The sequence below is a fragment of the Nothobranchius furzeri genome, chromosome 11 (genome assembly GCF_043380555.1).
Source record: "Nothobranchius furzeri strain GRZ-AD chromosome 11, NfurGRZ-RIMD1, whole genome shotgun sequence".
Taxonomy (NCBI): Eukaryota; Metazoa; Chordata; class Actinopteri; order Cyprinodontiformes; family Nothobranchiidae; genus Nothobranchius; species Nothobranchius furzeri.
In genome coordinates this window covers 52,805,343-52,832,518 of record NC_091751.1, presented here as the reverse complement: position 1 = coordinate 52,832,518, position 27,176 = coordinate 52,805,343, and the positions used below count along the sequence as shown (strand labels likewise).

Sequence of the window (27,176 nt, the reverse complement as noted above, 5' to 3'; positions counted from 1 at the left end):
GGCATCTTTACAAAAAGAATAAAAATACAGGAGGCGAGAGGAAAAGGGAGCACGCTGTTACGAAACGGGGTTGATAGCTGATAGAGTGAAGGGAGCCCGATCACTTTTGTGCAAGGTACGCTCCGATGGTGATGCTGGCCGCCCCGAGTGCAGCCAGGCCAAAGACGGTCTTGATGGACGGCCAGTAGCAGCTGAAGACGGAGTCCTTCTGTCGGTCATACAGGTCCACAAACGCACCCTGAAAGAGGAATGGCGAGAGACGCAGGAGTTAGTGCACAGAAAACTACTCTTGATGCATTTCTTCTTTTAAAAGGCCCTAAAGAAGCCCGAGTCAGTCTGCTTTGAGGGCGCTGGACTGTGACTCATTATCTGTGTTCACACACCAACACTGGCGTTCAGCAGAATTTGCAGACAGTTTAGTCCAGATCTTTTCTGTTCATGCAGCAGGGTTTATTCTGCTTGAGATGTGGGGGAGCGGGCGCTGGAGGAAACAATGTTTCCTCTACAAGAGATGGACATTTACACTATGGGGCAAGGTAAGCTTTATATTTGATACTCATTCATGACTCCTCTGTTCCCCGTCACGAGAATAGATGATGAAAATGTTCGACAGCTGTTTTTCTGTATTCAGATTCGACGCACAGCAAATATTAAGAGTTCCTGAAGGAGAACAGGATTTTACAGATGCATCGGTTGATGCTCTGACCCTTGTGGTCCCTAAATGTTTTTACATTTTCAGTTTTGCTGTTTTGGTGACTTCTTTTGCATTAAATTAAACAAATTCTCACTATTTAGGGAGGTAAAACCTGCATGGCTGCATAGAATGGGGAGACTGTGGTTTGTCTTTTGTATTTTTTCCAGTTTGAGTGGAACTTTCCTTTAAAATAAAAATCCCTGAGGCGTTGCAAAGCATGGGTGGAAATAGAGTGTGCATAGGCAGATCCATTACTATCTGTCAGTTCTCACACCCTTCTAGCTCACATTTTACATTCAAATGCAAACTCCAAACCAAACAAAACACAGGAAAAACATTAATGTTTGCAATTATCATAATTTTCTTCCATGTTTTCTGCACACAGATGAGGAATGATGATCACACATGAATGCAGCGGCTGCAGATGAGTGAGTTTGTGAGTAACTGAACATAAGGAGCATCTGTGCCAAATGCCAAAGCTGCATGTCTGAGACCAGGAAGTGCAGACGCATGCTCACAAGCTGTGACAGCAGGAACAGCTGGACAGGAAGTAACAGTGCTGAGTCCCTCACACACTCACCAGCAGCTTATCTTTATTCAGACTACGATGAGGGAACATTCAGAGGTTTACTGAAGGAAATACCAGCAGGTCCCTTTGAATTTTTTTCCTTTTTTGGGCGACGAAGACCACATTAATAGCTGAGCTGCTCTGATGTCTCTGTTCTCAGCTGTAATTTGATCTGAGTCTGAACAACAGTGAATCCTTGATTCATGAGGATGGTTCTCGTGGGAATCTGTTATCATCCTATTTTCTGATCCTATTATCTGATGGGATAAAAAAAATGGAATACAAATTTTACTTCGACTGAATTATGTTTATGTTTATTATTTAGCAGTTCAAAAGGCATGTTTCTAATTCACAGTTTCTGCTTTGTGAAAGAAAAAGCCACACAGAAAAAAAAAGTGAGACCGAAGGGCTGCGGAGAGACAAAAGCATTTCCTGTTTCCCATCCCGTTCCACAGCATTCCTGAGGCTGGGGTCTGGTGACACAAGGGAGGAAGGATCAGCAGATTCCCCTATGTTTAAACCCTCTGGTGCCAACACACACACACACACACACACACACACACACACACACACACACACACACACACGCACGCACGCACGCACGCACGCACGCACGCACGCACGCACGCACGCACGCACGCACACACACACAGGTTTCTTCTTGAGTATGTTTAATTACCAGAGGCCGTGCCAGCAGTTTTAAGAACTGGCATCAAACAAAACTGAGCTGTCAGCACAATCGACAATGGAATTGTGTTCTTTCAGTCTGTTTTCTTTTCTAAGGCCGGCCCAAGCTGAATAAAAAATGATTAATATGAATCAGAGTTATTCAAGTCCATCTCCTGAGTAACGTGCTGCTGTTTGCTGCTTACTGTAAAAAAATAAAAGATGTAAACAAATTTGTAAATGACCTCCATTAAGTTAAAAACTAGATGCAAAATGAAAGGTTTGATTTTTTCTGTATAATTTTCCTCCTTTTTGCAGAAGGATGGAAAGTGCGGCAAAGGGCCTGCAAAATGCAGAAGAGCATGAAATGCTAACTAAGTTCCCAGCTGGGAAATCGGAATTCTACTTAAAAATTTTCAATAATTTTTTCCTCCATAATGATAAGAGATGTAGTTCCTGGCTCATTGATGAGAGTCTGTCTGTGTTGTTCATCCAAAAATTTAAGAAGCGCCACCATTTTACAGAGACGTCCAGGACATCCACAGTAGTTAAAATCTCGACAGGAGCATCTTCTGATGAGAAGGGTTGAAGAAAATCGCCATGCAAGTTCACTGCAGTTAGCTAAAGCTGTAGAAAGCCCAACTGGAGTGACACCATATGGCACACACTGCAGAAGCCCGTGCTGAAAGAGATGAAGACTACTGGAACTCTATACTCTGGAGTGATGAGACAAAGATCACTGTGTTTGGAACTGATGGTATCAAAACTGTATGGTGTCGTGAAGGTGAGGATTTCATGGTGCCTACAGTGAAGCATGGTGGTGGCAGTGTCCTTATGCGGGCTGCATGAGTGCTGCTGGTGTTGGAGAGCTGCATTTCATTGATGGTATCATGAACTCAACAACGTACTGCTCTACACTGAAGGAGAAGATGCTGCCATCACTCGGTGCACTTGGTCGTCGTGCACTTTTCCAACATGACAACGATCCAAAACACACATCTAAAGCTGCTGTTGCATTTCTGCACAAGAACAAGGTGAAGGGGATTGAATGACTAACTATGTTTCCTGATCTGAACCCATTCCAACACCTGTGAGGAATTCTGAAGCAGCAAGTTGAGCATCAGTCTCCATCCAGCATCCAGGCTCTAAAAAAGTTATTCTATACAGACAGATGTTGCAGTATGTCGCCAACTTGTTCATTCCGTGCCTAGAAGACTTGGTGATGTCCTTGACAATCACGGTGGTCAAACAAAATACTAGATGTAGTAGTTTTTGTTGCGGGTGTATTAATTTTTACTTCAACCAATTTCAGTAAAACTGAAGATTTTGTGATCTAAGTTATATTATTAACTTTAATTTCATGTTATGGAGTTAAACAAGTGTTCAATAAAACCCAGCCTTGTGAAAAATCTGGAAATTGTTCTTTTGTTCATTGATCTACTGATTAAATTTGTACTTTTTAAAGGGGGTGTACTCATTTATGCTGAGCATTGTAGTTGTAGGAGCATGAAAAACTCAGCGAGACCGATTATAATCAGAAATAATCATTAAAAATGGTTTTTCAGTGAACCACAGCTTTAAAATGGCAAATGAGATGCTAAAATTGAGAAGAAGAGCCATTAGTTTATTAGAATAATAAGAAAATGTCAAACTCCATCTAAAACGTACACATGGGAAACATAATAGGATATTTCAAATGGAATAAAAAAAATGTGATTATCTGGAGCCTTGCAGCAAAAATGAAAAGTAAAATGTCAGAAACCTTCATTCTGAACCACTTTTAGCATAAATGTTTCCGCCTGTTTTTAGGTATCAATAAGACAAGCTTTTAAGCCAGACCTCCAGCTGAGACAAGCACTTTTCCCACTTACTTCTGCAAAATAACCAAGGCCACAACTCAAATCAGAAGCAAATGGATGCAACTGACCACCAGCAAGGCTCAACGCAACTGCAAACTCATGGTGCACGTGTCCTTGACGCGACCCAGACAGTCGCCATAGATTATCGTCTATTTAAGTCTCAAACAAAAGGGGGGCCAGCAACAGGCAGGAGATTCACGAGAGATGTGACGGATAATTCCCAAAAAGGTGTGGATGGTAATAACTCCAGGCTGACTCGGCGGAGTCAGGAAGCTGGGAAAGAGGGGAGGAGGGAGGGATGTCAGGTGGATGTCATGAGATCGAGGCGTGCTCTGCTTCAGCTCCTGGAACTTTTCACCCACACGTTAACGAGCCGTGTTGCCACAACCATGTGAGTAAAAGAGGAAAACAAACTTTCTATTTTTCCTCTTTTCTTCTCCCTGCTGCACTCGCCGACATTTCTGAAGAAAGCAGCGATGAGCAGCTGGAGGAAAGCTTGCGGAGAGCTGGCACGTGAGAGGACAGTACATCTGTACACAACAAAAGACTTTACAATCCTCAGAAGCTCATCTTCGCCCAGCAGTCAAACCCCCTGCTGCCAGCAGCAGGTGTGCATCAGGGATACGGGGTCCTGACAGCAGGTCTCTACAGTCCTCATTTTTTGGATCAGTGGTTTTTAAAAGGTCACAGCAAGCCAACTGAGAGCAAGGTTCCCCTTTCTTCATTTGTAGCTACCTCACAATGAATCCCTTAGAGAGACAACTGAAACAGTGAGGGCTTGATGGGTTCCCATACGTCCTCACGGGTTGGCAACTGACTGTTTCAGTGTCATGGTTACACTGACGGGAAGCCCTGCACACCATTTGCTTTTCCCACCAGCGGGACAGTGCCCATCCTCAACCTCAGATTTGTTTTCACATGATTCACACCTCCGGATTGTCCTCTGTGTCTTCCTCGTGGACACAAAAGGGATTTTGTGCTGCAGTTTTCCTGGCTCATGGGTAACGGGAATACCAACATTTGCTCATTCCTGCTTGTCTCCGTCATGCTTTTGAGAGAGTTCTTATAAGGCTGGCGGAAGATGGTGAGTCATTTGGCTCAGTTAAAATCCCAAACAGCAATTTTCCAAAATTAAAAACAAAATGAGAGCCATTTCTGTTTTGGGATGTCTCCGTGGGCCCATGCAGGCAGCCGAAGAGAAAAGGATGTGGGTTAAAGATCAGTTTGTAATTAAAGAGCCTGTTGTGGCTTTGCTGCTTTTTTCACCTCTGAACCAAGCTTCACCCCTCGCACTGTTTATTTCCAAAGCATTCACATAGCAGCACACTTATAGGCTAATATCACACACTCTGCTCCCGCTGCACTTCTTTGATTTTTAATGAGCTTCTTGCAGACATCTTCACCACTAATTAAAGTCAAACAAAACTCCTCTTTCAGTAGCCGAAGGGGGAAAGGGGAGATGAAAAAGAAGATGCAAGGAAAGCATTAATTTCCCTGTAATTGATCAACAAATGTATTCATATCACTTTTTAATGTACTTTGTGTGTGTAAAAAAACATAAGCACGTTAAAAAAGGAAACCTCCAGAGGCAGGAGGTGACTTGACAGCTGCCGCTCGTCTAAGAAAGTTCAGATTAGATCAAGTCCCCAGAGAGACCTCTATAGACTAGCCACAGCAAAAAATCGAGATGACGGAGGAGTTTGTTGCAACACTCATTACCCAATGAATCCCCCTGTGTCAGCAGTCCCAAACTGCTTGGAGCAGCGGACACGGAGCCCTTCACTGACCTGTGAGGATACTGCAATCAATGAAAACGTATGTTGTACTGCTGAGTGTGGTCTACATGATTCGTAAACGTCTACACGGCCGCCTCGTCCTTTCCACAGTCACAGATAATCAGCAAAAGTATCAGTCAGCAACAATGGTTTAATGTTTTATTCTCATCTATATTTCGTACCATATCCTGTTGTATTGTGTTGTATTTTACCATTCAGTTCTGCATCGTATTATATCGTAACATATTATATGGTAATGTGCCTTAATAATAATGATAGATTGGATTTATTTAGCGCTTTCTCAAAGTGCTTCCATTATTCACGCACTCTCACATTCATTCACTGCTGGTGATGGTAAGCTACTGTGTAGCCACAGCTGCCCTGGGCCCTGTATCATATCACATCCTGTCATATTGCATAGTATTGTATTGTATATCATATGTCGTATTACATTTTATCATAGCCTATTAGATAGATTAGACAGTATCATATCATTACATAACGTATCATATTGAGTTGTAGCTTATTGTAGTTTTTCATATTGTAATGTTATTGAATTTTATTGTAAAATAATATTTTGTAACATATTTTATCATGTATTATTTTGTATTGTAGCATATTACATTGTAACGTCCGTCCGTCCGTCCATCCATCCATCCATTCATTCATTCATTCATTTTCATCCATTTTCAACCACTTATCCCGAGTTGGGTCACGGGGGCAGTAGCCTAAAGCCGGGCGTACACTGTGCGACTTTTTCACTTTTTTGAGCCGGTTTTCCACTTGTGCGAGAATCCACAAGATTGGGGCAAGTTTTGCGCTGAGCGTCGTGTAGTGTACAGGGGGTTACTAGAGGCGATTAACACCACGTGACCAGCTAACGATCAGCAATCGTGAACTCGCACTGACTTCTGGCGTGTTTGATATTTTGCTTGTTCCTCGTGAGGGTATCGCACTGTTGAAGCGGCGCTGCGACCCAAAAAGTACCAGAACCGCTCACAGCGCATGCGCAATCCTGCATCAACGCCGATCAACCGCTATTTCCCTAATAACACACGTTGTTCGTTTTTATTTCTAGAAGTCTTTTACACACAATGACAGGGATTGTCAGGAAAGCGTGTTTGTCGTGTTCATGTCAAATTAAACTGACCACAAAACACAGATTTACTTTCTTTATTTTGTTTTCCTCATCCAACCCCCATAAATCCCTGTGTGTCCTCCTGCAGCACTCCCAAAGGACAACAGGCAAAACAAGACAAAAAAAAGTCTGACGTGTTGAGTAAAAACTGCTATTTTTAGCATATTTTTAGGGCCGACGTGTTGCTACCAGACGTACAGTGTGAGCAGTCAGGTCGCACCCGAGAACTGGGTCGTACAGTGTGAGCACATGACTCGTGAGATCTGCCCTGCGAGGAAGTCGTACAGTTTGAGCTGAAGCTGAGTGCTACGAGTGAAAAAGTCGCACAGTGTCCGCCCAGGCGAGAGGCCCAGACTTCTCTCTCCCCAGCCACTTGAGACAGTTCCTCTGAGGGAATCCCAGACGTTCCCTTGCCAGGTGAGAAACATAGTCCCTCCAGCGTGTCCTGGGTCTTCCCTTCGGTCACCTCCCAGTTGAATGGGCCCAGAAAACCTCACCAGGGAGGTATCCAGAAGGTATCCTAATCCGATGCCCAAGCCATCTTAACTGGCTCCTCTCGACATGGAGGAGCAGCAGGTCTACTTCAAGCCCCTCCCGGATGACTGAGCTTTTCACCTTATGAGATGTATGGTAACGTATGGTGTTGTATTTTATTGTAAAGTATTGTATCATAACATATTGTGACATATGTTATTGTCTCATATCATATATCACATCATATTGTATTCTATAGTGTTGTATCATATCACATTGTATTATATTGTATCATATTGTAATACATTTAATTGTATTGCATTCTATTTGATCTTATATCACATTGTATTACCTCGTATTGTATTGTATCAAATTATATCATTTTGTATTGTATAGTGAGGTATGGAATCAAATCACATCCCATTATATTTTAACATATTGTAATATGCTTTATTGAATCATATTAGATCATATTGTATGCCATTATATCTAACTGCATTGAGATGCATCATAGTATTATTTTGTATTTTACCATATTGTGTGTCATGTCTTATTGTATTGTCTTGTGCTGTAATGTAATTACTGTGTAATTTCAAAGTACAGTAGAGACGTATTTTACAGAATTAGAATTTCTGCGTTTATCCATGGATATTTTGTCCTTTATTAGATAAAATTGGACAAATCTACAATAATATTTAAAAACAAATACATTTGTGCTGTTGACAAACATATCAGCTGCAGCTCCACCAAATTCATATAGAGGCACAACAATGGTACATCCATTTGTCACAGAGGTCACAAACAATAGTGCTAGGGGACCTTCATTGACACTCCACATCCTTAGAACTCCCCTAGACCTCCCTTTACATGCAACAATAAAAAGCATAAAATAATGAGAACCTGGTAAAATGAGACCATGATGCAACCCAGAAGGAATGAAAAATCTTGTTATTGTGCTTCCACTTGAGTTTCCCTGCAAACTCAGGTTCCACGCTTCCAACAGTCGTTACATTTCAGCGTAAAAGGAGAAGATATTTTGACATTGGATGCAACCCTAAAGGCTCATAAATATTCAAATTGGCGTCGGCAGCAGCGGCTGCAGCAGCATTTGTGTGTTTACAAAACAGCCCGCTCTCCCATGGGAGTGAGCCTGCACCACTGGAACATGAAACATGATCGCCAGTAAATCACCCATACTCCTCATGACGCGTTGCGCTTATTTTATTGTCTCCATTATTCATTGTCTAAAGTTACCAGATAAACAAGGGCAGCAAATTTCACACACGAGACTTGGAGTTCTCCGGAGATCTATAAAACCTTGGTGAACTTGGTTTTTGTCCCATAAAAAGCAGAGTTAAAAAGTCCAATTTGTACAGCTTCAAAAAACAAGTCATTTTTTAAATCTAAGGGAAACAAAGACATTCACAAGTGCTCACAGGCTCAGGCGTTTTGAGCTAACCTGTTCTCGCTGATGTTTAAGAGTGAAATGCACGTCATCTTGTAGGCAGATAATGTGGACTTCATCACTTATTGACACCCAAGCAGATAATACAATAAATATCTGCATGCATTATTTATCTATTTTAGTAGATCCCAAATCCTTTACAATGAATCTGTCAACACAACAGAACCTAAATGGGTCTACACCCGGCCCACCACAAAGGGCGAAGTGTCAGAGGCCTGCTCCGTTGCTATAAATATGCACAAGTTTTATTTGAGCACCAGGTTCAAGGCCTCCCAATCTAATAAAACAACTCATCTCTGCTGTCCACTTCATTTAAAAGGCCACCGATGACGTGCAAACGCTGAGGGAGGGAGAGGAAAAGGGCAGCTGAGTCATCATCGTGTAGAAGCTTCTGCGCGCTGAGAACATTAAACCTGACTTGAGTGGATTTCCTTGTAAAGACAGAATGTTGGATAAACGTTTGAGGGCTGGAAGCTTCGGATGGAAGCTTCAAATCTCCAAATAAATGGAATTGTTTCAGTATAACATGGAAAAGCTCTCCAATAAGAGCATTTTTTGAAGTGGAATTCAAAGCATGCAGGTTCATTCAGATGCACGTCGAGTTGAAACTTTCCCCTTAAAAGCCGCTCCACCAGCTCTTGTGTGCAGAAAACAGAGCACGGCTTATTTTGGTACAGCCTGAGAACTCCTTCAGCAGAGCGGCCGCGCCTGATTGGCTCGGATAGAAAAGGTCCGATAACAGACCGTGGGAACCTCCAGATTCCCAAGTGGCCTGTTGCTTCTCTCGTAACAAACACAATCCGTAGGAGAGGCTCACTTCCTGTGACGGTGTGGCATGTGGCTTCAAAACGTCAGATCCACTAACCCTTTAAGACCTTAAAACCACACAACCGCATCTCAAGTCCAAAAATAGACAAACAGATGAGAGCCAAAAGCAGCTCCTGTGTATGGAATAATGCCTGGGATGTGAGGCAGCACCATTAGGAGCAGAGCCTCATGACTTATCAGACTAAAAAAAGAATCTTTTATGACCTACTGAGCGTTCTGTCATCGAGGTTTTGTGTTGAGCTTTGTTTTCGTGAGTTTCCGATGTGAACGGGTTACGTAATCACAATGTTCAGACCAGGTTTTCAGTCTGGCCGCTCGTTCTTTGTCAAGGAATCTAAAGAAATCTGCGAGTGAAGTCACTTCCTGTGCCAGGCCTAGAGGGATGACATCACCGTCTGGTTTTAGACTGCAACTTCTCAGTGGTGAAGCCAAGTTTGGTTAAATCAGCATCTGGAAAGACTTAGAAGGAAGTCAGCGATGTCATTCTATGAGTCATACCAACACCGTGAAGAAGGAGCCTCAACAGGAATCACACTGTTACTAAGAGATTTTTATTTGTGATGTAAATCTTAGCGACAAGTCGAAGAAAAAAAGGCAAGGTTCGCTAAAGGTTACCACTGTAACTTAGAACGCATCAAACAAAGTCTTGCAAGCAAAGCATCAGTTCTCGACTCCCACCGCTCCCTGTCTGATTCTGGAGACATCTTGGAAAGCTATCTGCTAAAGGAAAATATCTCAGTTTGGGCAATAAGTTATTTGAGCAGCTTTAGCGACTGGAACACGCGGGGGCCCGGTGTCAGGTTTGAGCTGTGTTGTCTCGTGTATGTAAATAAGAGGGGCCACAGTGTGGGACAGAGGGCACGCTGCGAGGGAAGAGCAGATCGAGGAGCTCAGATGTCTGATGCTGTCAGTAGAAACAATCATCTGTTTGAGGTGCAGCTCCCCCAGGAGCACCTTTGAAGCTGAGCGGAGAGACGCTGGAGGTCACTAAAAATTTCCCACTAAGTTATAGAGAAATTCAGCTGCTGCATGAGGGAGGAAAGTTACAAGAGGCAAAAAAAAAAAACCCTTTCTTTTAGTTCTAATCCTCAAATGCATAAAGCGTTACTAGGCAAACGTGTGAAATCCATGACTAGACACAGAAACTCAGCAAACTCCCTCTAGTGGCTGGCTGCAGTATAGGTTGTAAGTCCCACCCTCTCCATGTAAACAAATGGGACGGTTTTATCCATCCATCCAGTTTACCCTGGCAATCCAAAGTTGGATCCCACAGGTAACGGGTCCAGTGAGTTCTGGGTCTGCCATGGGGTCTCTTCCCTGGGAAATGTGCCCGAAAAAGTCTGTGGGTGTTTCTCAATGTCAAAGCGCCTGGCCTTGTGAGGCGATATCTTGCAAGGCCAGGCGACTTGCTTACGAGGACACTGCCATTCCATGATCATGAAAATGGTTAAATGGAACAGACTTGCATCACGTGACCGCCGCGGAAGCCGCGGTCACATAACGTCACGTGACACGGGAGATAACGTTATCTTTTATATGTATAAGTTTCAATATAAATCTAAAATGAACCTTTCACTTTTAAAATTGTGTATATTTTTGTTAAATTAAACATGTAAGCGAGTTAATACCCGCTAGCGACCGAAGCTGCAACTACTAGCAGCTAACCAACCACAGCTAACTGCTTTGGATATAAATAAAAAAAACATTTCAGATATCAGCCTGATTGCTACAATTAGTTGATTTACATTTAAAGTTGAAATTTGCCCCTGAAGTAGCTGCCGGCTTGTGATCCACTATTCTTTTGAAATACTGCAGTGGATTCTGGGAACGTTTTGACCAAGGCTAGGCTACAAGGCACCTCCCGTGTATCCTTGATTAGCTAGTTAAACGGCTAGCAAACAGAGAACAGACACCTCGGTAGAACATGAACATTGCCTTGGTGGTTCCTGATAATGTATCTCCTAGGCAAGTGTTTCCCAACCCTGGGCCTCAGGGACCACTGTCCTGCATGTTTTCCATGTTGCCCTTTCAAACACCAGTGTGTCTCTGCTGCCACACATCTGACTTAAATGAATGAGTGATTAACAGGCAGCTGCAGCACTTGATGTCCTCCTGAGGAGCCAATGTAAATCAGGTGTGCTGAAGCAGAGACATGGAAAACATGCAGGACAGTGGTCCCTGTGGAACAAGGTTGTACTGTCCTAGGCAACCGGGGCGGGACCAAGACATCAAGGCAAGGCTTCTTGGCATTGAAAAGCACCCTATGTTACACATTCCTGCATCTAATCAACCCAACGACTCTCTCAATGGAGGCTAACGACTCATGGGGGGTTTTGGCTCGTTGTAGCACAGCTTTAGCAACAACAGTCAGCTACAGCTTGTAATCGACTCTCTCATATTCCAGTTAGAATTGACAAAGCTCCTCGGATGAGAAGGGAAACGTCTTCAAGAAACCAAAGAAGTCCAGTTGCCTTCATTTGAACCCTTTTGGATTACTTTGGCAATAAAAGTTATTCAAATAAATGCATGTTAGGGAACTTTAACTGAACCTAAAGTATTTTCTTTTTCCACCATTGTTGTAGATTTGCTGCTTTGTTTGAGATAAATCATACTGGATGACATCATCACCCAAACTTTAGCTACTGGCCCAAAAGTTTAGTTTCTTATTAACCCTCTGGAGGCAGGCGTTGCAGACTTGCAACGATTAAAACCTACCTACCTGGTTACTCCACATACGTATTTCATGAGCATTTTTTAACTCAGAAGTACCCCTGAAGGACTTAGTTTTTCGTCCTTTTATCAAAACTTATTTTGAGCCTGAGAGGGTTAACTGTTTCTGCAATTTTTATTGCATTCCGATATTTATGACCTTCTGATTAAGTTTGGAAGTTAAAAAATATATATTATTTTATTATTTCAAAAGTTTGAATAACTAAACTTTGCGACTAGGTGGTAGGCCTACTTAAACATGAATTCGATGTTTGATGTCCGCTGCTCATGGACACTACTAACACAGAAGGACTGCTGCAAAAAGAACTGGACTCTTTCTCCCTTTGGTGTTCAGAGAACTGTCTGGACTTAAACATCTCCAAGACCAATGGAATACCGTGGCCCTTCTCCATCCATCCCTGCACTCACTGTTAACAGCCAAATTGTTGAAAAGGTTCACTCATCATACAAATATCTCGGTTGCATGATAGACGACAAACTCACATTCCAACACAATACTGAACACATTTTTGCTAAATGTCAACAGCGCCTCTATTTTCTACGTAAACTCCGCAAACTGCAGGTTCACCAAACCATACTTGCTGCGTTCTACAGATGCTTTATCGAACCAATTCTTACATTCAACATTTCTGCCTGGTTTGGTTCACTCACAATTGCTCAGCGTAACATGCTCAATAAAATAATCAGGATAAGCAGTAAAATCATCGGTCAGGAGCAGCAGTCTCAGCATATACAACACTTGAGTTCTCAGAAAAGGCACACAGACCTCCACAGACCCGTCACATGCTCTTCACTCCCATTACACCCGGTTACCATCAGGCCGGCGGTTCAGGGCCCTACCAGTGAAGACAAAAAGGGCTTCCTCCAGCTTCCTTCCCCTTCAATTCGTCTATCAAATAGCATGCCCCAGCACAAATGACTGTACGGTACGGTTAATCTAGATTGAACTGGTAATCTTTTATTATCACTTTCCTTTTTAAAATCCTTTAATTAAGTGTATGTAGGTGTGAGTAGTCTATTTAAATTGAGTGTATGTGTATGAGTGTTTTGATGCTGTTTTTATGTGTTGTGCTGACGCTCTGACTGCAAATGAAGTTCCTAACGGATGAATAAAGGGCACTGAATTGAATATTTAAGCACAAAAAGAAATCTGTTCAATTACAGCTGCTGATGTTGAGAAACACACAGAAACAGGGTTAAAGTTTTCTGTTTTGTTGACTTGAGTCAATTTTTCTTTGCCTTGAGCTGTAAAACCATGAATTCCTCATCCATTATATCATTTGCACAGTGGTGTAGTGTTACTTCAGAGTTGGACGTTAGCTCCCTCTCCCTGCTCTCCTGTCATTGTGTCAGAAGACAAAGTAAAACTCAATCTAGGAAGGAAATCAATGTTCCCACAGTTTCCAAATGAATGACAGAACTTCGCCAACTACCATGAACCATGAGGTCATCTTAAATTGGCAAGGGGAGGGGTGCAACTATTCTTACACGACACTACGTCTGACTAAGAAATCCAAGCATGTAACCACAATCTGAACAGACCAGTTTGACTGTCAGCTGTTTGTCTAAAATCAACCAGAATTAACCCTCTTCTTTTCTTTTCAGGTTTGGGAAAACTGGGGAAAAGTTCATTGACCTCTCTTAGGCAACCAGCTGATTTCCATCGAGGCTAGAGGATAGGAATGTGAGGAATGCACTGATGTGTGCAGACAAACAACTGCAATGTGTCTGCCCACGGCGCCTGATACGAGCAGCACAGCGTCTGAGGACAACCAGCAAGAATCTCAAAAGCACAAAACATTTGGATTATGCACTGAAAACCAGTCACAGTTACATATTTGAAATAAGAAAAACAAACGCGGTTAGAATGTCATCCAGCAGCTGAAAGCAGAGATTATCCTGATTTCTGCTCCTTTCTTGAGTCTGAGACCCTACGTAGAGCTGTGGGGTGCAGCAGCCTTTAAACTGGGATTGTTTGAACTGTTCAGAGCTGGTTGGCTCTCTCTGAGCTGTATGACCTTCCTTGTCTGCATCCACCGTCCAAAGAGAAACAAGCTGATGAATAATAACGAGGCTGTCTGTTGTGACGATGAAGGTCTGGTGGGAAAACCCGCTGTAACTAATGAGGCATCAGTTTATAATAAAGAACAGGTCCTCTCTGAGGTAATCCCATGAAGATCCCCTGAATTGACCGCTGAGCAGTCTGGATCCTGTCGCACCCTGATAACAAGAAGACACCTTGTTGAAACGAAACTTTAAATCATGCGAGGAAGACATACTCATGCTGGCAGCGTAATGACTGGGCCTGTTTATTTTTACTTTACGCAACGTATCGCCCATGTGGATGCTTCACGAGTAGATCCTTTCTGCTTTTTAGTCAGTACATCAGCTGAGCGTCAGATGATCCCTGAATCAGATGGCTTTAACCTTCACTAGCAACTTTATGTCTACATTAGATCTCCAAATCAATATTCTTCAGTCAAAACCATAAACTTTACTTTGGTGTTTTGCCTCCTTCTTCTTTACAATATAATGTTTCTTTGCGTATTGCCTATCAGTTGTGGCTTGGCTTGCAGCACATAGACGTTAAGTCTAGGATTGCCCCTTTATGACTTTATAAGCCTTTTCTTATTGCTTGCTGGTACGTGTAATGCCCTCCCCCCTCTACAACCCTGTTAGCTGCACCCCTTGATCAAAGACACCCTCTGAAGTTCATCCATTTCATCCAAGAATATTTTTCAGGCTCCAATCCTCTCTGGAATGCCGGAATGTGGATTTATTTTAATACAAAACTGGAATCCTTGAAGGTCAGGTGCTTGGTCTGATCGACTGCTGGTATCAGAAAACGAGTTTTCATAACGGCTTGATAAAATGCCCCAGTAGAGCTGAGTGTTGCTGAAATTCTGAAATAAACCCTTCTTTTTGGACTCTCTACAGTTTTTACACCAGACTGTAAATTGTTGAAAGGCACATGAGGCGTTTTATAGGTTGATTAAAAGTTTTTCGTGGTTAGGTTTGCAGACGTCTTGTCTAGACGGGAGTTTTAAAGCAAGATGGCGCTTGACTAAACCAAATCTGATCAAACACGAGTCGTAAGGTGCCAGAGTGAAAACCATCACTGTTCGAAAAACAAAAAATCATAAATGTAACAACGATCTGAGAAGAAAAGAAATCACTGTCAGTTATTTTTTGTTCTCTATTCAGTGTTTTCTTTCATGTAACTGTCATGTAGCTTTTTTGAAGGGCCAACAACCAATTAGGGGATGTAAAATAAAACCACGCCTGGCAGACGTCCCTGTCAGAAGCAGCGTGTGGTTGAAGCGACTTGAGAAACAAGGGGTTGGTTATCTGTGGCTGCGGCGGCATGCTGACGCAGCAGGGCTGCAGGTTTGAGAGGACACCAGGAGCCGAGACTGGTGCAAGTCTGTCTGTCTGAAACTAAACCGCAGAAAGGATGGTCCCTTGGCGGAGCTTTCATCCTCCTAACATGAGGATCAGTCGCCATCACAGGTGACTGGGCTTTACCTGCATGAAAACAAACAGGGCATACCATCAAAGGCAGTTTGTTAATTGAGTCTTTGCTCAAAGATCCTGACACAAAACATCGGAAACACTCGATCAATTTGACGTAGGGGAAGGGACACCTGAGCAGCGGCTGACCTCACTCAGCAGATCAGATTTCCTCTGGGCTGTTTGCTGTGCTGCCCTAAAAAATCATGCTGAGAGGGCATGGAGCAGAGAATTATTTACTCCAGACCGCCACAGATGAAGAAGAGAAATCTAGTTACCATTATCTGGCTCTTGTCGTTTCTTCTTTTTTTTGAGGAGAGAGGGGCCTGTGCAGAGAAGAGCCAATAATGGCATACTGTTTGTTAATGGCCGGTGCTGTGGTTAGTTGCACTAGGAAATCCCAGAGGACATGAATGTGTGTGTGTGTGTGTGTGTGTGTGTGTGTGTGTGTGTGTGTGTGTGTGTGTGTGTGTGTGTGTGTGTGTGTGTGTGTGTGTGTGGCGAGGCCGAATGGCACAGCTAACAGGAAGCTCGGTACCCCGGGGCCATCTGCTCCCTGCCACGGCTCACATGTCACCCTGTGACAACACAGCATTATTGATTCACACCACCACATCCGCTTCTCTGTGTGTGTGTGTGCGCGCGCGCATGCACGTGTGCATGCGAGTGTGTACACAGCTATTTTGTGGACAGCAAATAATTGAATTGCACTTTTTGCATCCGCTTCTGGTTGCCTGCCAGTGTGTGTGTGTGTGTGTGTGTGTGTGTGTGTGTGTGTGTGTGTGTGTGTGTGTGTTAAAATATTAGAATAAAATAGATCTTTACTCTTAATTAGACCATGAAGACAGCTCTGTTTAAAATGGTTTACAAAGTGTATAAAAATAAGTAACTTCAGTCTCTTGTAGTTGTATGAATCAGAATTAAAGCAATGCATTTGTCCAGTTTGCCTCAAGCAAATTTAGTGCTGATTTCCTGACCATTTAAAATCTTTAGAAGTTCAGTTTTTGCAAAAAAAAAAAAAAAAAAAAGCCCACCCAATCATCCAACTCCTGCATCTGCACTACAAAGAACTGCTGGTATTATTGCTGCAGATGTTCATTGACAAAGCTGCAGAAAGTGACCTTCCTCCAAAAAAACAGTATCAACAATAGACAGAAGATGGGAGAACATTTAACCTTGCTCTGTATTGATATGCGACGCAGCACAAGGGCGTGCCTTGTGGCAAAGTCAACTAGCGTCTCAGTAGGCTGCTCATTATCCGGCTCCAACCATGACAGGAAAGGTGGAAAACTCTTTTATCTGCCATCTCAGATTGCTCAGTGGGACTTTTTTCTTTCTCTTTCTACTTTTCATGCACATCAATGTGAGACAGACAGGACAGGGGTTTATGAGCAACATCACAACCGCCAGGACCACACAAGCGGCTTGATGGCAACACTTCTATATTTAGAGGCCTCTCACATGTCCCTGCATTTTTCAGGGATGCAGAGCGTCACCTGACACGGAAAGTCGTGTCTCTGGGTACTGGTGTACAGTTTGTGAAGGGAGGGGGCATGTTTGCAATTATATAGGTTTAAATTTGCAGGGTGGAGCCATAGGTGGAGATAAAGGAAGTTTAAAAATGAGACTTGGATTTTTAGCTGGAGTGCAGAAAGTTCTATAATTAGAGTCTGAGCTTCTTCCGTCCATAAATGATTAATCAGCAGGAGCTTTTAAATAGTTTAGGCACAACTTTCTCAGGGAGCAAGAAAACACAAAAAGCAGGTGACTATAGGAGGAAAACAGTGAAACAAAAATGCACCACTGTAAATCTAAATTTCTGCAAATGATCCAAAACTCCTCACATTGGTGTAGAAATATGGCTCAGCTGACTGAAATGTCCTGCAGAGGAACAAAAACTTGCTCTCAGTAAAGAACATCCCAGGCCATCTCAATTATTTGTTTGTATTCAATCTTCCCCAACGAACATTCCTCCAGCCTCTCCGAGGAGGTCCAAAAATAAGTGTACCGGATGGGGTGGAGGGTCTCTGGAGAAAGGCGAGGTCGCAAAACAAAATAATAAACAAAAATCACTGCACTGCTGCATCGCTGTGACTGTGACTGTTCCACAGGTTAATCGTCTTGTCTGGGGGTGTTTTCCATGCACAGCAGAGGTTCTGCATTTTTTTGGAGCGATTGTGAAACGCTTGGCATGTGTGGAATGATAAAGACAGGAGGAAACGTAATGCAGAGGCAGGAGATTTATGGAAGCCCGATTTGTTGACACCGAGCTACCGGTTTGACCTTTTTGTCACGGTCAGCAGCAGCAGCATCAACAAAACAAAGCATTAAAGAAAATGCCTTTTCATACATCTCTGTGTGTTTGTGTCATCTGCTAATTCAGCCCCCAGAAGAACTGCAGTCACTGAGGCATTAGTGAATGCAGCTGGAGCAAGGGCTCTGCTGTAATTAAAATTAAACTGTGCAGTTTTAATTATGCACATTGTAAGCAAATTAGTTGAATCTACACTTGATTAAAGTATCTAAATCAGATCTTTTTCTATTTTTGCTTAGATGTTAGGTTTTAGTGCTCATATAAAACAACGCCAGTGGCTTAAAATCAGAAAAAAACGTGTTCAAAATTGTTGTGAAAAGTTAAATGAACTTTGATCAGTTGATGCTTCCAAGTCCTTTCTGATACGTTGAGCTTTTTAAAATCTTTTTAACAAAAAGATACAATAAAATTCAGAGTCAGATTTTTGCAGGAAAAAAAAAACATTTATGTGTCTGAATGTAAAAATGAGATCAGCTTCATGAAAACACCTGCGTGTGTTAAGCACAGAGGTGGAGTTATCGTGCTTTGGGGATCTGTTGCAACCAAGAGGCAGTTAATGGATGAAAAAAGGGAAGCCAAACAAGAAGTGACAAAAATTGCAGTTCCCCCCTCATCCACTAGGAGCTGACTCCGAAACAGAGAAAAATCTTGTTCACTCCGATGTTAAAAATACCAATTTCACAGCAGGGCTGAACATTGTTCAAATCCTGGTGCAAAAAAATAAAAAATTTTAGGTTTAATAGATCTAGTTTACAGTCATGACAACTCTGAGGGGGTGAATTATTTTTGTAACTCTTCAGTTTAGGTGTGATAAAATGCTTGAAATGATGAATTTTGATTTGGTTTGACTTGATTGACAGGTAGCATGAGTGTTGGAGATAGCGCTATGCTATCTCTGGGGAAGGCCTCGCCTTAAAAGTGTTGGGCCATGTGAATTCTCTGAACTTTATTTGTGTCCTGTGTGTGTTCGTGTTCAGATGTTAACCATGGAATTATTTGGACGAAGATGGCTAGCTGTGGTATTGTTTGCAAGTTGACCGAGATTCTGCATCGTCTTCCTCCCGTCCGCAGTGGTTAGCGGATCTCCAACCGCTGCGGAGGAGAAGTTGAGGGATTACGTGGCCGGGGAAGATTGCTGTGGTCTGAGGCTGTGCTTGTTGCCTGTGGAGCTCTCTGAGGGATACCAAAGAATCACAGCAGCTCAATGAGAGAATGCGTGGTTTACATGAGAGTCGCTCAACCGTGTTTTTCTGGCTGAAAGCGCCCGCAATTCTCCATTAGCTTCAGTTAGCTTAATTAGCTTGTAGCTGGGAGTAATGGCTGATCCATATCCTCAGAGCCTTGCTCTCAGCTTCACCTCTTTGCCCATTTTTGGACTGTCCGAGAGTGTCGAGACATGTAACACGGCCAAGATGGCGATGGTGGGAACCGCCCATTGGGCTTCAATTCAGCTCCTCACAAACCTACCAGTGACATCACGGAGAGTTTGTCCAGTATTTTACTAGTCTAGGTTTGAAAGCAACACAAAGAACAATTTACTGCTGAACGAGAAGATCATCAAACAAAATCTACAAACCAGAGTTCTTTAAAGAGACAATCTTGGATTATTCCTCGAACCTATACATAGGGAGTCTAATGAGCTTTGAAAGAAAAGCGTCTGGTCTTCTTTGAGTTGCTTGAAGACGTTTCACCTCTCATCCGAGAGGCTTCTTCAGTTCTAAGGTCAAATGGTGGAGAGTCCCAGATTTAAACCCTCCACCATTTGACCTTAGAACTGAAGAAGCCTCTCGGATGAGAGGTGAAACGTCTTCAAGCAACTCAAAGAAGTCCAGATGCTTTTCTTTCAAAGCTCATTAGACTACAATGACCTGGATGGCTGAGAACCTTCACAGAGGGAGACATTTAAGAAATTGGCACCTTCTGTTGGATGTGAAAGACAGAATCCCTCAAATTTTAATGACATTAAAAGGCTTTTAAACGATACATGACCCGCACTTGTATAGCGCCTCACTCCAAGGGTCACTTAAGGACTCCAAAGCACTTTACACTACAGTGTATCATTCATCCATTCACACACTGATGGTGATGAGCTACGATGTAGCCACAGCTGCCCTGGGGCACACTGACAGAGGCGAGGCTTTTAGCTGCCACAAAAACAATTAGAAGCTGCAATATATATAAAAAACACAATCCATGCCTTAACTACAAAAGGCTTTGTGTTGATTTTTACTCTCTTACTATAAATAAACAGAATTTTTTTCTCTTTATAGCTTATCTGAGCCACATTGCCTCCCTCTGCGACATACAGCAAAGGGTTAAAGCTGCTTTTTGTGGGTATTCCACACAGAGAGAAATGAGTGCTTGGATAAAAGATCTTTGTGCATCTCGGAAACATTTCAAACCCGTTTGCTACTGGAAGAAAGTATTCTTTTCAGACTGATCCAGAGAGTTTAGAGCTCAGCACAGCCTGCCTCTGTAGGAAATGTTTCTGAGGTTACAGTTTCCGAGCTGATGGGTGTAAACACAGTGGCAGATGGTGAGCGACAAAGTCCCGCGCAGCGGAGGGGTACCACACAGGGGGAGGAATCTTGGCTCCCTCTTGGCACATTAAGCTCATACAGTCTCCATTGCAAGAGCCGAGAAGTCCAAATCAAGGAGATGATTTTTCTCAAAATGTCCAAGCTCAGCCAGGGCAACAAACACTCCTCCAGCTGTGAAGTGCCCTTGCTGTTTAATGATTGGGTGGAGGGAGAAAGAGAAGTCTTAAATGCTGTTTGCATGAGTAATCATTTACTTCTCTGCCCCAAATGGAAGAAAGGAGAAATCTGCGAGGAGCATGCTAAGAGAGCCCATCAGCCTGATAAACTGAGTGTGACAGCGTGCAAGGAGAAGAGAGCAGATTTGGAGCTTAGATGGGATGGATCAGTCACGACTTACAGAGCTCATTACGCAGTAAAACGCCACTCTTCAGATGTCTTCTTGTTCATCGTCAATGCTTTGTGTTAAGTTCAAAGTAAAGTCAGGTATTAGCACCAAAGAAATTCATGAATGCAGCATTTATAAGTGCGAGCTTGTGTTAAACTGAATTTGCAGCTGAGAGACACAGATTGGGTAGAAGTGAGATGAGGGCTTTTATTTATTTTTTACTCTGCATGCCCTCTCTCTGTGATCCGTTTTGTTTGGGTTTTGTCTCCACTCAGCCGCCACATCACCTATATGGAGATTAATGACTTCCTCACTGTCCCACATAGCCTCTGCAAGCACACTACACCATAGCAACACGCCAGTTCCTCCCACCAGAGAGCTGGATTGTGCTCAGGGAATCCCCCACAGGATGGACCCAACCCAAATTCACATTGTCTTCACCAAACACACAAAAAGCACAGATGCACACACGTGCAAAAAGACGGAGAAATATGCCGCCATAAAAGCAGCATTCCACAAAAACCTGCTCCTAATGTTTGGGACAGGACACCATATTCACCCATACATAACCTGATTGTTCCATAAGTGAACACATGCATCACATTTTATTGGAGATCTTTTACTCCAAATCACAAATAAGCTGAATCATCCAGAGATCTTACATGAATGTTAACCTCCTGGTCCCCAAAACACTTTCCAGCTCACTTGTGGATAAATCAAGACAGATCTCTTGATGCATGACCAAAAGCAAAACACAGAAACAAGAGAAAATCATTTCTCAACACTAACATTGAGCAACTTCCCTTTGGGGACGACATAAGTCTGAGCTCCTCTCTTGTGAAACGGCTGTTTTTCTCTCAAAGACCATTCTGGCATGTTGCTCGGTGTGCCCCCGCAGCCAGTCAAATGTTTCAGGTCAAGCATGTAATTTCAGAGCTCGGACGCCGTCTGCCGCTTTTGTTCAATCACTTGGTATTTACTGCCTAAACACAGGTGTGTCACGTGTGGGCAAGTCCTGCAGTCTAAACTCAATTTTCTCCTAACACACGGGTAAAGAGTGATTATTTGGGGACACAAATAGGTGCTCATTCACATCCCGCAGGTGTGGAAGTTAATCGCAGCAGGATGGGAACAATTTCTGGGGTTTTTACCAACACAGTTGGTGATTTGTCACCTTTCCGAGACGGATTTTTGTTTACCTAAAAGGTATATTTGACTCGGTGTGTGTAGACTAAACAACAATTACTGCAGGTTCCTGGTTTGGACTCCAAACCCAACAGGAAAAGAAGTGAAGGGAAGCTGTGTCCACACTATCCACACCTGTCACAATGTCACTTGATTAGCTCAGAGTTGTGCTTGTATGGTGATGGAAAACACAGCAACACAACGAAGAATAACTAACCTGTCTAAATACACATTTAACCATGTTTACTGAATATCTTTCCTTTTATAGCTGTGGCAGATTGTGGATGAAAATAATCCACCCCCTCTGAAATGACCCCAGAAAAGCCCAACATCAGATTAGAATGGAGCACATTTGCTTTAACCTAAACAAGTCAAAGCTTTCACACGGGAGCAGATTATAGGCCAGATTATCTCTGAAGAGTAGAAGTGATTATTCTGTTGAAATATAGGAGACTGTTACTTTTTCTACCCGACTATCCAACAATCATGATTAAAATAACAACTTTAAAAAAGCATCAAAATCCGCAAACTTTCCTTTTTTGTCGTTCAGATTTCTTTTGGAATTAGCCAATCTGACACCAGGAAGATTTTGTTTTATGATCCGGAGATCACCTGTGAGCTCTTTGAGGTATGACACACACACAAATAAATAAATAAAGCTACAGCTTCTTTTTGCAGTAAAGTGTACAAATGCAACCAACGAGCTCATAAAAACAGACAGTGGAGTTCAGAAACGTTATCCAGAGCGCACGCTGAATGTACCTCAGTTATTAACGGCCACATAATAACTGACAAAAGCACCTCAGGAAATTCCCCACCTGACAGGTATTCAAATGAAAGCAAATCACTATCAGCATTGATCTGTGTGGAAACTTGATCTGAAAATAAGCCCTTTTTCCCCCATCAGGATAAATCTGTCACAACTGACCCAAACGGCAAACATAAGCCTTCATATGATCCCTAAACATTCCCCTGGATTAGAGGATACTCTGTTCCTCACTGCAGTGGATCCAGTCATCTCCACTCAGCTGTAAAACACAGACTACGATGACCTACATTACTGTACAGTGAGGTACAGGCTCCGGGGATTTGATGCAGGCATCTTTGCAGCCCAGTCTGCAATACGCAACAAGAAACAAGTCTGGAAAGAATAAAAAAAGGACAATAGAGGTCCAACCTCATTGTACAACAGAAAACTGTATGTTAAACACAGAGCCTGCAGACTAGTGGTATGTGGCACAACCTGCCACTACAGGGGGGGCAGACACACTCAAGGGGAATGTTAAATGGTCCTATCCACTAAGATGAAACATTCAATATGAATCATTGATGTCTCTTCCTTTCATTTGCAAACACATCATATTATGTATAATAGCTTCCAGCTAAGATGCACCATAAATGTTGTGTTCTTCACTAATTTAGAGTTCAGTCGAGGATGTGCAGCAGCTTCATTTTCTCCGGTTCTCTCAGAACTAATTGTGCTTGAATCATCGGGTGGCAGAAACCTGATGTTTAGTGGTGAATAAAACTTTTTGCGAACAAAACTAAAAAGTAGGGCTGCACGATATGGGAAAACCTGCAATATGCGATAACAATGATTAATATTGCGATGACGATATTACTTACGATAAATAAAAACTTAACTCAGGAACAAAAATAATCAAAAACAAAAAAAAAAAACTAAAAAAATTACAAAAAATTCCTAAAAATAGAAAAGCAAAAGATGTGAGGAAAGGGAAAAAGAAAATGAACAAGAAAAGGCAATCAATGGATCCCGGGAAAAGCAGAATCAGCAGAAAGTGCAGAACAAAGCTAACTAAGGTGTTTGCTAACCATCAAAATTAAGTGCCGTCCACATCGGGGGGCGGGCATCTAACCTATGAGAACCCACCCAATTGGCCAAGTGGGTGAAGAGCTCTTTGATTTGTTAAAAAAATGTCATGCTTCCATTTTATTGACAGAATGCATTACGTGTAGCAAACATTTGAGCTGACCATTCATTGCAATATTTATCTGTTCTTTGCAATATGCATATTGCACATGCTGATATCGCGATAACGACATATTTGCGATATATTGTGCAGCCAAAGCTTATTTATGATATGAAAGCTCAATCCTAATAGGGTCACAGGAGCTGGTACCTATGTCCAGAGGTGAGGGACACCCTGGACCAGTCCACACAGAGACAAACACTCACTCACACCTAGGGACAAATTTAGAGACTCCAAGCAACATAACACTTGTGTTCTTTTACTGTTGGAGGATTCTGGGGTATTTAGAAATAACCCACACAAGTTGTGCAGGTGGAATTTGAGCCAACAATGCCAACTCATCCGCCACTCAACCCAAACTCCACCTACACAAAACTAATCTTCTACATGAAATATGAAGCAAATTAAGAGTTCACAGACAGATGGAGCTGCTATAAAATCAGAGAAGAGTGCCTAATCCTGGTTGTCCAAGATAGGAAGTCTGTGCACATAGAAATCTGAGATGAACCACAACAACCATCTGGTCATTGACATTGGATGAAAATTGGCATGAACAGCTTGTCTGACACTCAAACAAGTGATTTCCTCTTTTATCCAGGCCCATGAATGCACCATGACCAAACAGCAGTTGAAAAAGCAGACATTTTCCCCTAGTCCTTGAACTCACCATTGCTTATTCACACTGGCAGTACAAATCTTCTATATGGACGTTTTCACTTACAAAATATTTTTAATTTAATCATAATTTTGAAAAATTATATTAAATATCAGTAATGGCAGGTCAGGGCTGTTATTATTACTATCATCATCATCATCATTAATTAATTTGTTTTAAAATGTATTATTCTGCACGACTTTTTGAAACACCACCTATGCAAACTGCATGTTCGGCCTTTGAGAAGTCAGGAAGTGTGCATCATTTGGAAGGTATGACAAAATAAGAGCATACAGCATGTGACCCCAAAAAACTAATAGCTTACTTGTTTTGATATTAAAATATAAATATTAATTGGATTGTACAGGTGTATGATTCACGTGTGTTTTAATAACACACACACACACACACACACACACACACACACACACACACACACACACACACACACACACACACACACACACACAATAAAGCGCTCTGACAGCTGAGCCCGCTATGCCCAGAGGTTTTAGCACATTAAGCCTGCAGATCTCAGTCTGGCGCCCTCCATCCTGCAGGAATCATCACCTAGCGCATTTCGTCACATTGAAATCATTCTCTGTAGAACACTTTGAATACAACTAAATTAAAACATAAACATCAGAATTTACTCTTATTTTTCAAACTTCTAAAAGTTTCCCTCAACCATCTGGTCCTATGTGTTTTCATGGCGGAACACAGATAGCTGCGTACGTAGGGAGGTGTGACAGAGAGCCTTCACGTGATTGGTCAAAACAATGTTGAGAGTCAACTCAATCAACCAATCAGAGCAGCTAACACATGAAGGCTCCTCTCTATCAACGTTTGCGTTGACGTGCGTCACACCCCCACAGCAAATTTTTTTTAATTAATGGTCGACCTCACGTGTACTTTCGATATGAACCGGAGGTTCGTCAGAATGCTCATTTAGACCTCAACCAGACGCCCAGGCGCGCACATAAGCACGATATCAAAGGGTGAGCTCATGCGCCCCCACTCTCCTGAACCAGACGGAACCAGACCTACCCATCCCCCGTTATCTTCTATCCAGCTGTTAAGAAGAGGACCGTTTAAATATTCCGTCATCCACTCTGCTATGGTGTCGACCTGCGTTGCCATCTCCTCTCTGGACGCGCACTCCACGCACACTGTGCCCCCGAACTCGAAGAAAGCGATAATCCGGCCCCAGTTCACCCCGTCCCGGAACAGTTCATCTATCACCTCGGCGAACCGGGTCTTGGCCGTGGCGTTGGTGAGGTACAGCTGCCGTGACATCTCCGTAAAGTCCAACTGGTAGAGTCTCTCCAGCTCGTCTCCAGCCTCCCGCATGACCCTGTGGATGTCCGCGAGCGGCTCGGGCTGCTGGGAGATCCGTCTGCAGTCCACATCGGGGCCCGGTGATCCAGCCTCTCTGCACCTGCGGACCACAGTCGGAGAGCGGTCACCCACTGAGCCGTTATTGGCGACAGCACCGTCATCGAAGCCCCACGCGAACCCCCTCTTTGAGAGTTTATGGCAGATATAGTTTTCCACGATATTGCGATTCCACTCGTTCGCCATCCCCGCTTAATGTGGCATCTAATCTGATCCCAGGTCGCTCTAAATACGGTGCATTATGATTAAAACTGCGCGCTGGAGACGCGCACGGCACAGACGCGTCCTGGGCTGATCAGTGAAATAGAGGTGGTGGGGGGACTTCTGGAAAGCCTCTGGGACCAAATCAGGCATAAAGCAGTTCTAGTCTGAGAAATCCTGGTTCCGCTCCAGCAGGAGGCTTCATTTCCCGGGTCTTTGGAGGGGACTCTGGTGACCTTCTCTCTGGGTAGAAATCCAGTCTATGCGGAAGAGATCGGAGTCTTTTCCTGTGAGCAGCAGCAGCCAGACGCGGATGTGCTGCGGATAAATGAATGAAAGAGGAAATAGGAAAAAAAAAAAGTTGCGCGTCCCTGAAGGGGCTCTGGGGGCGCGCCAGCAACACGACCCACCCTGAACACAACCGGACGTGGGACAGTGAGCCACGCAGAGTCGGAATGAGCGCTCTTCAACGATCGCTCTTCTAACTGAAGCTCCCTGCCCACCTCCGCCGACGCTCTGACGTCACACACGCTCAGCCTCCGCGAGCACCACATCCACCAAAACACAATCTGCGCGCATCGCCTTTCCCCGCGCCGTTAAAAGCTCGTTTGGTAAACTACCATTTCCTAGAAACCAGCTGCTTTCTTTTAACTGATTTTCACGTGGAAGAAAAAATAAAAAAATATGGTCTCTTATTAACTCTATCCACCCCCTTGTGGTCAGAAACGTGACTGTGTGATCAGAGGTGAAGATTAAAAAACAATACCTGATATTTAAATTTTTACAGGCGTTTATTTCATCAT

General features: G+C 43.0%; 1 protein-coding gene across 1 annotated transcript; it reads right to left on the bottom strand.

The window, feature by feature from the left end:
- Positions 1 to 26,589, bottom strand: bcl2b (BCL2 apoptosis regulator b). The gene is made up of 2 exons (XM_015956860.3): positions 25,825 to 26,589; positions 1 to 238 (listed from the first exon to the last, which is right to left on the bottom strand). Exons 1-2 carry the CDS (start codon positions 26,356 to 26,358, stop codon positions 101 to 103), a joined length of 672 nt encoding a protein of 223 aa, XP_015812346.1. The 5' UTR covers positions 26,359 to 26,589; the 3' UTR covers positions 1 to 100.
- Positions 26,590 to 27,176: the final 587 nt, after the last annotated feature.

What these genes read in the sequence shown, in the direction of transcription:
- bcl2b (XM_015956860.3), bottom strand. Translation starts at nt 26,358, where the DNA reads ATGGCGAACGAGTGGAATCGCAATATCGTGGAAAACTATATCTGCCAT. An exon ending in TAGAAGATAACGGGGGATGG is followed by an intron (nt 239 to 25,824) that starts GTAGGTCTGGTT and finishes TTCCTCTTTCAG; the next exon opens with GGTGCGTTTGTGGACCTGTA.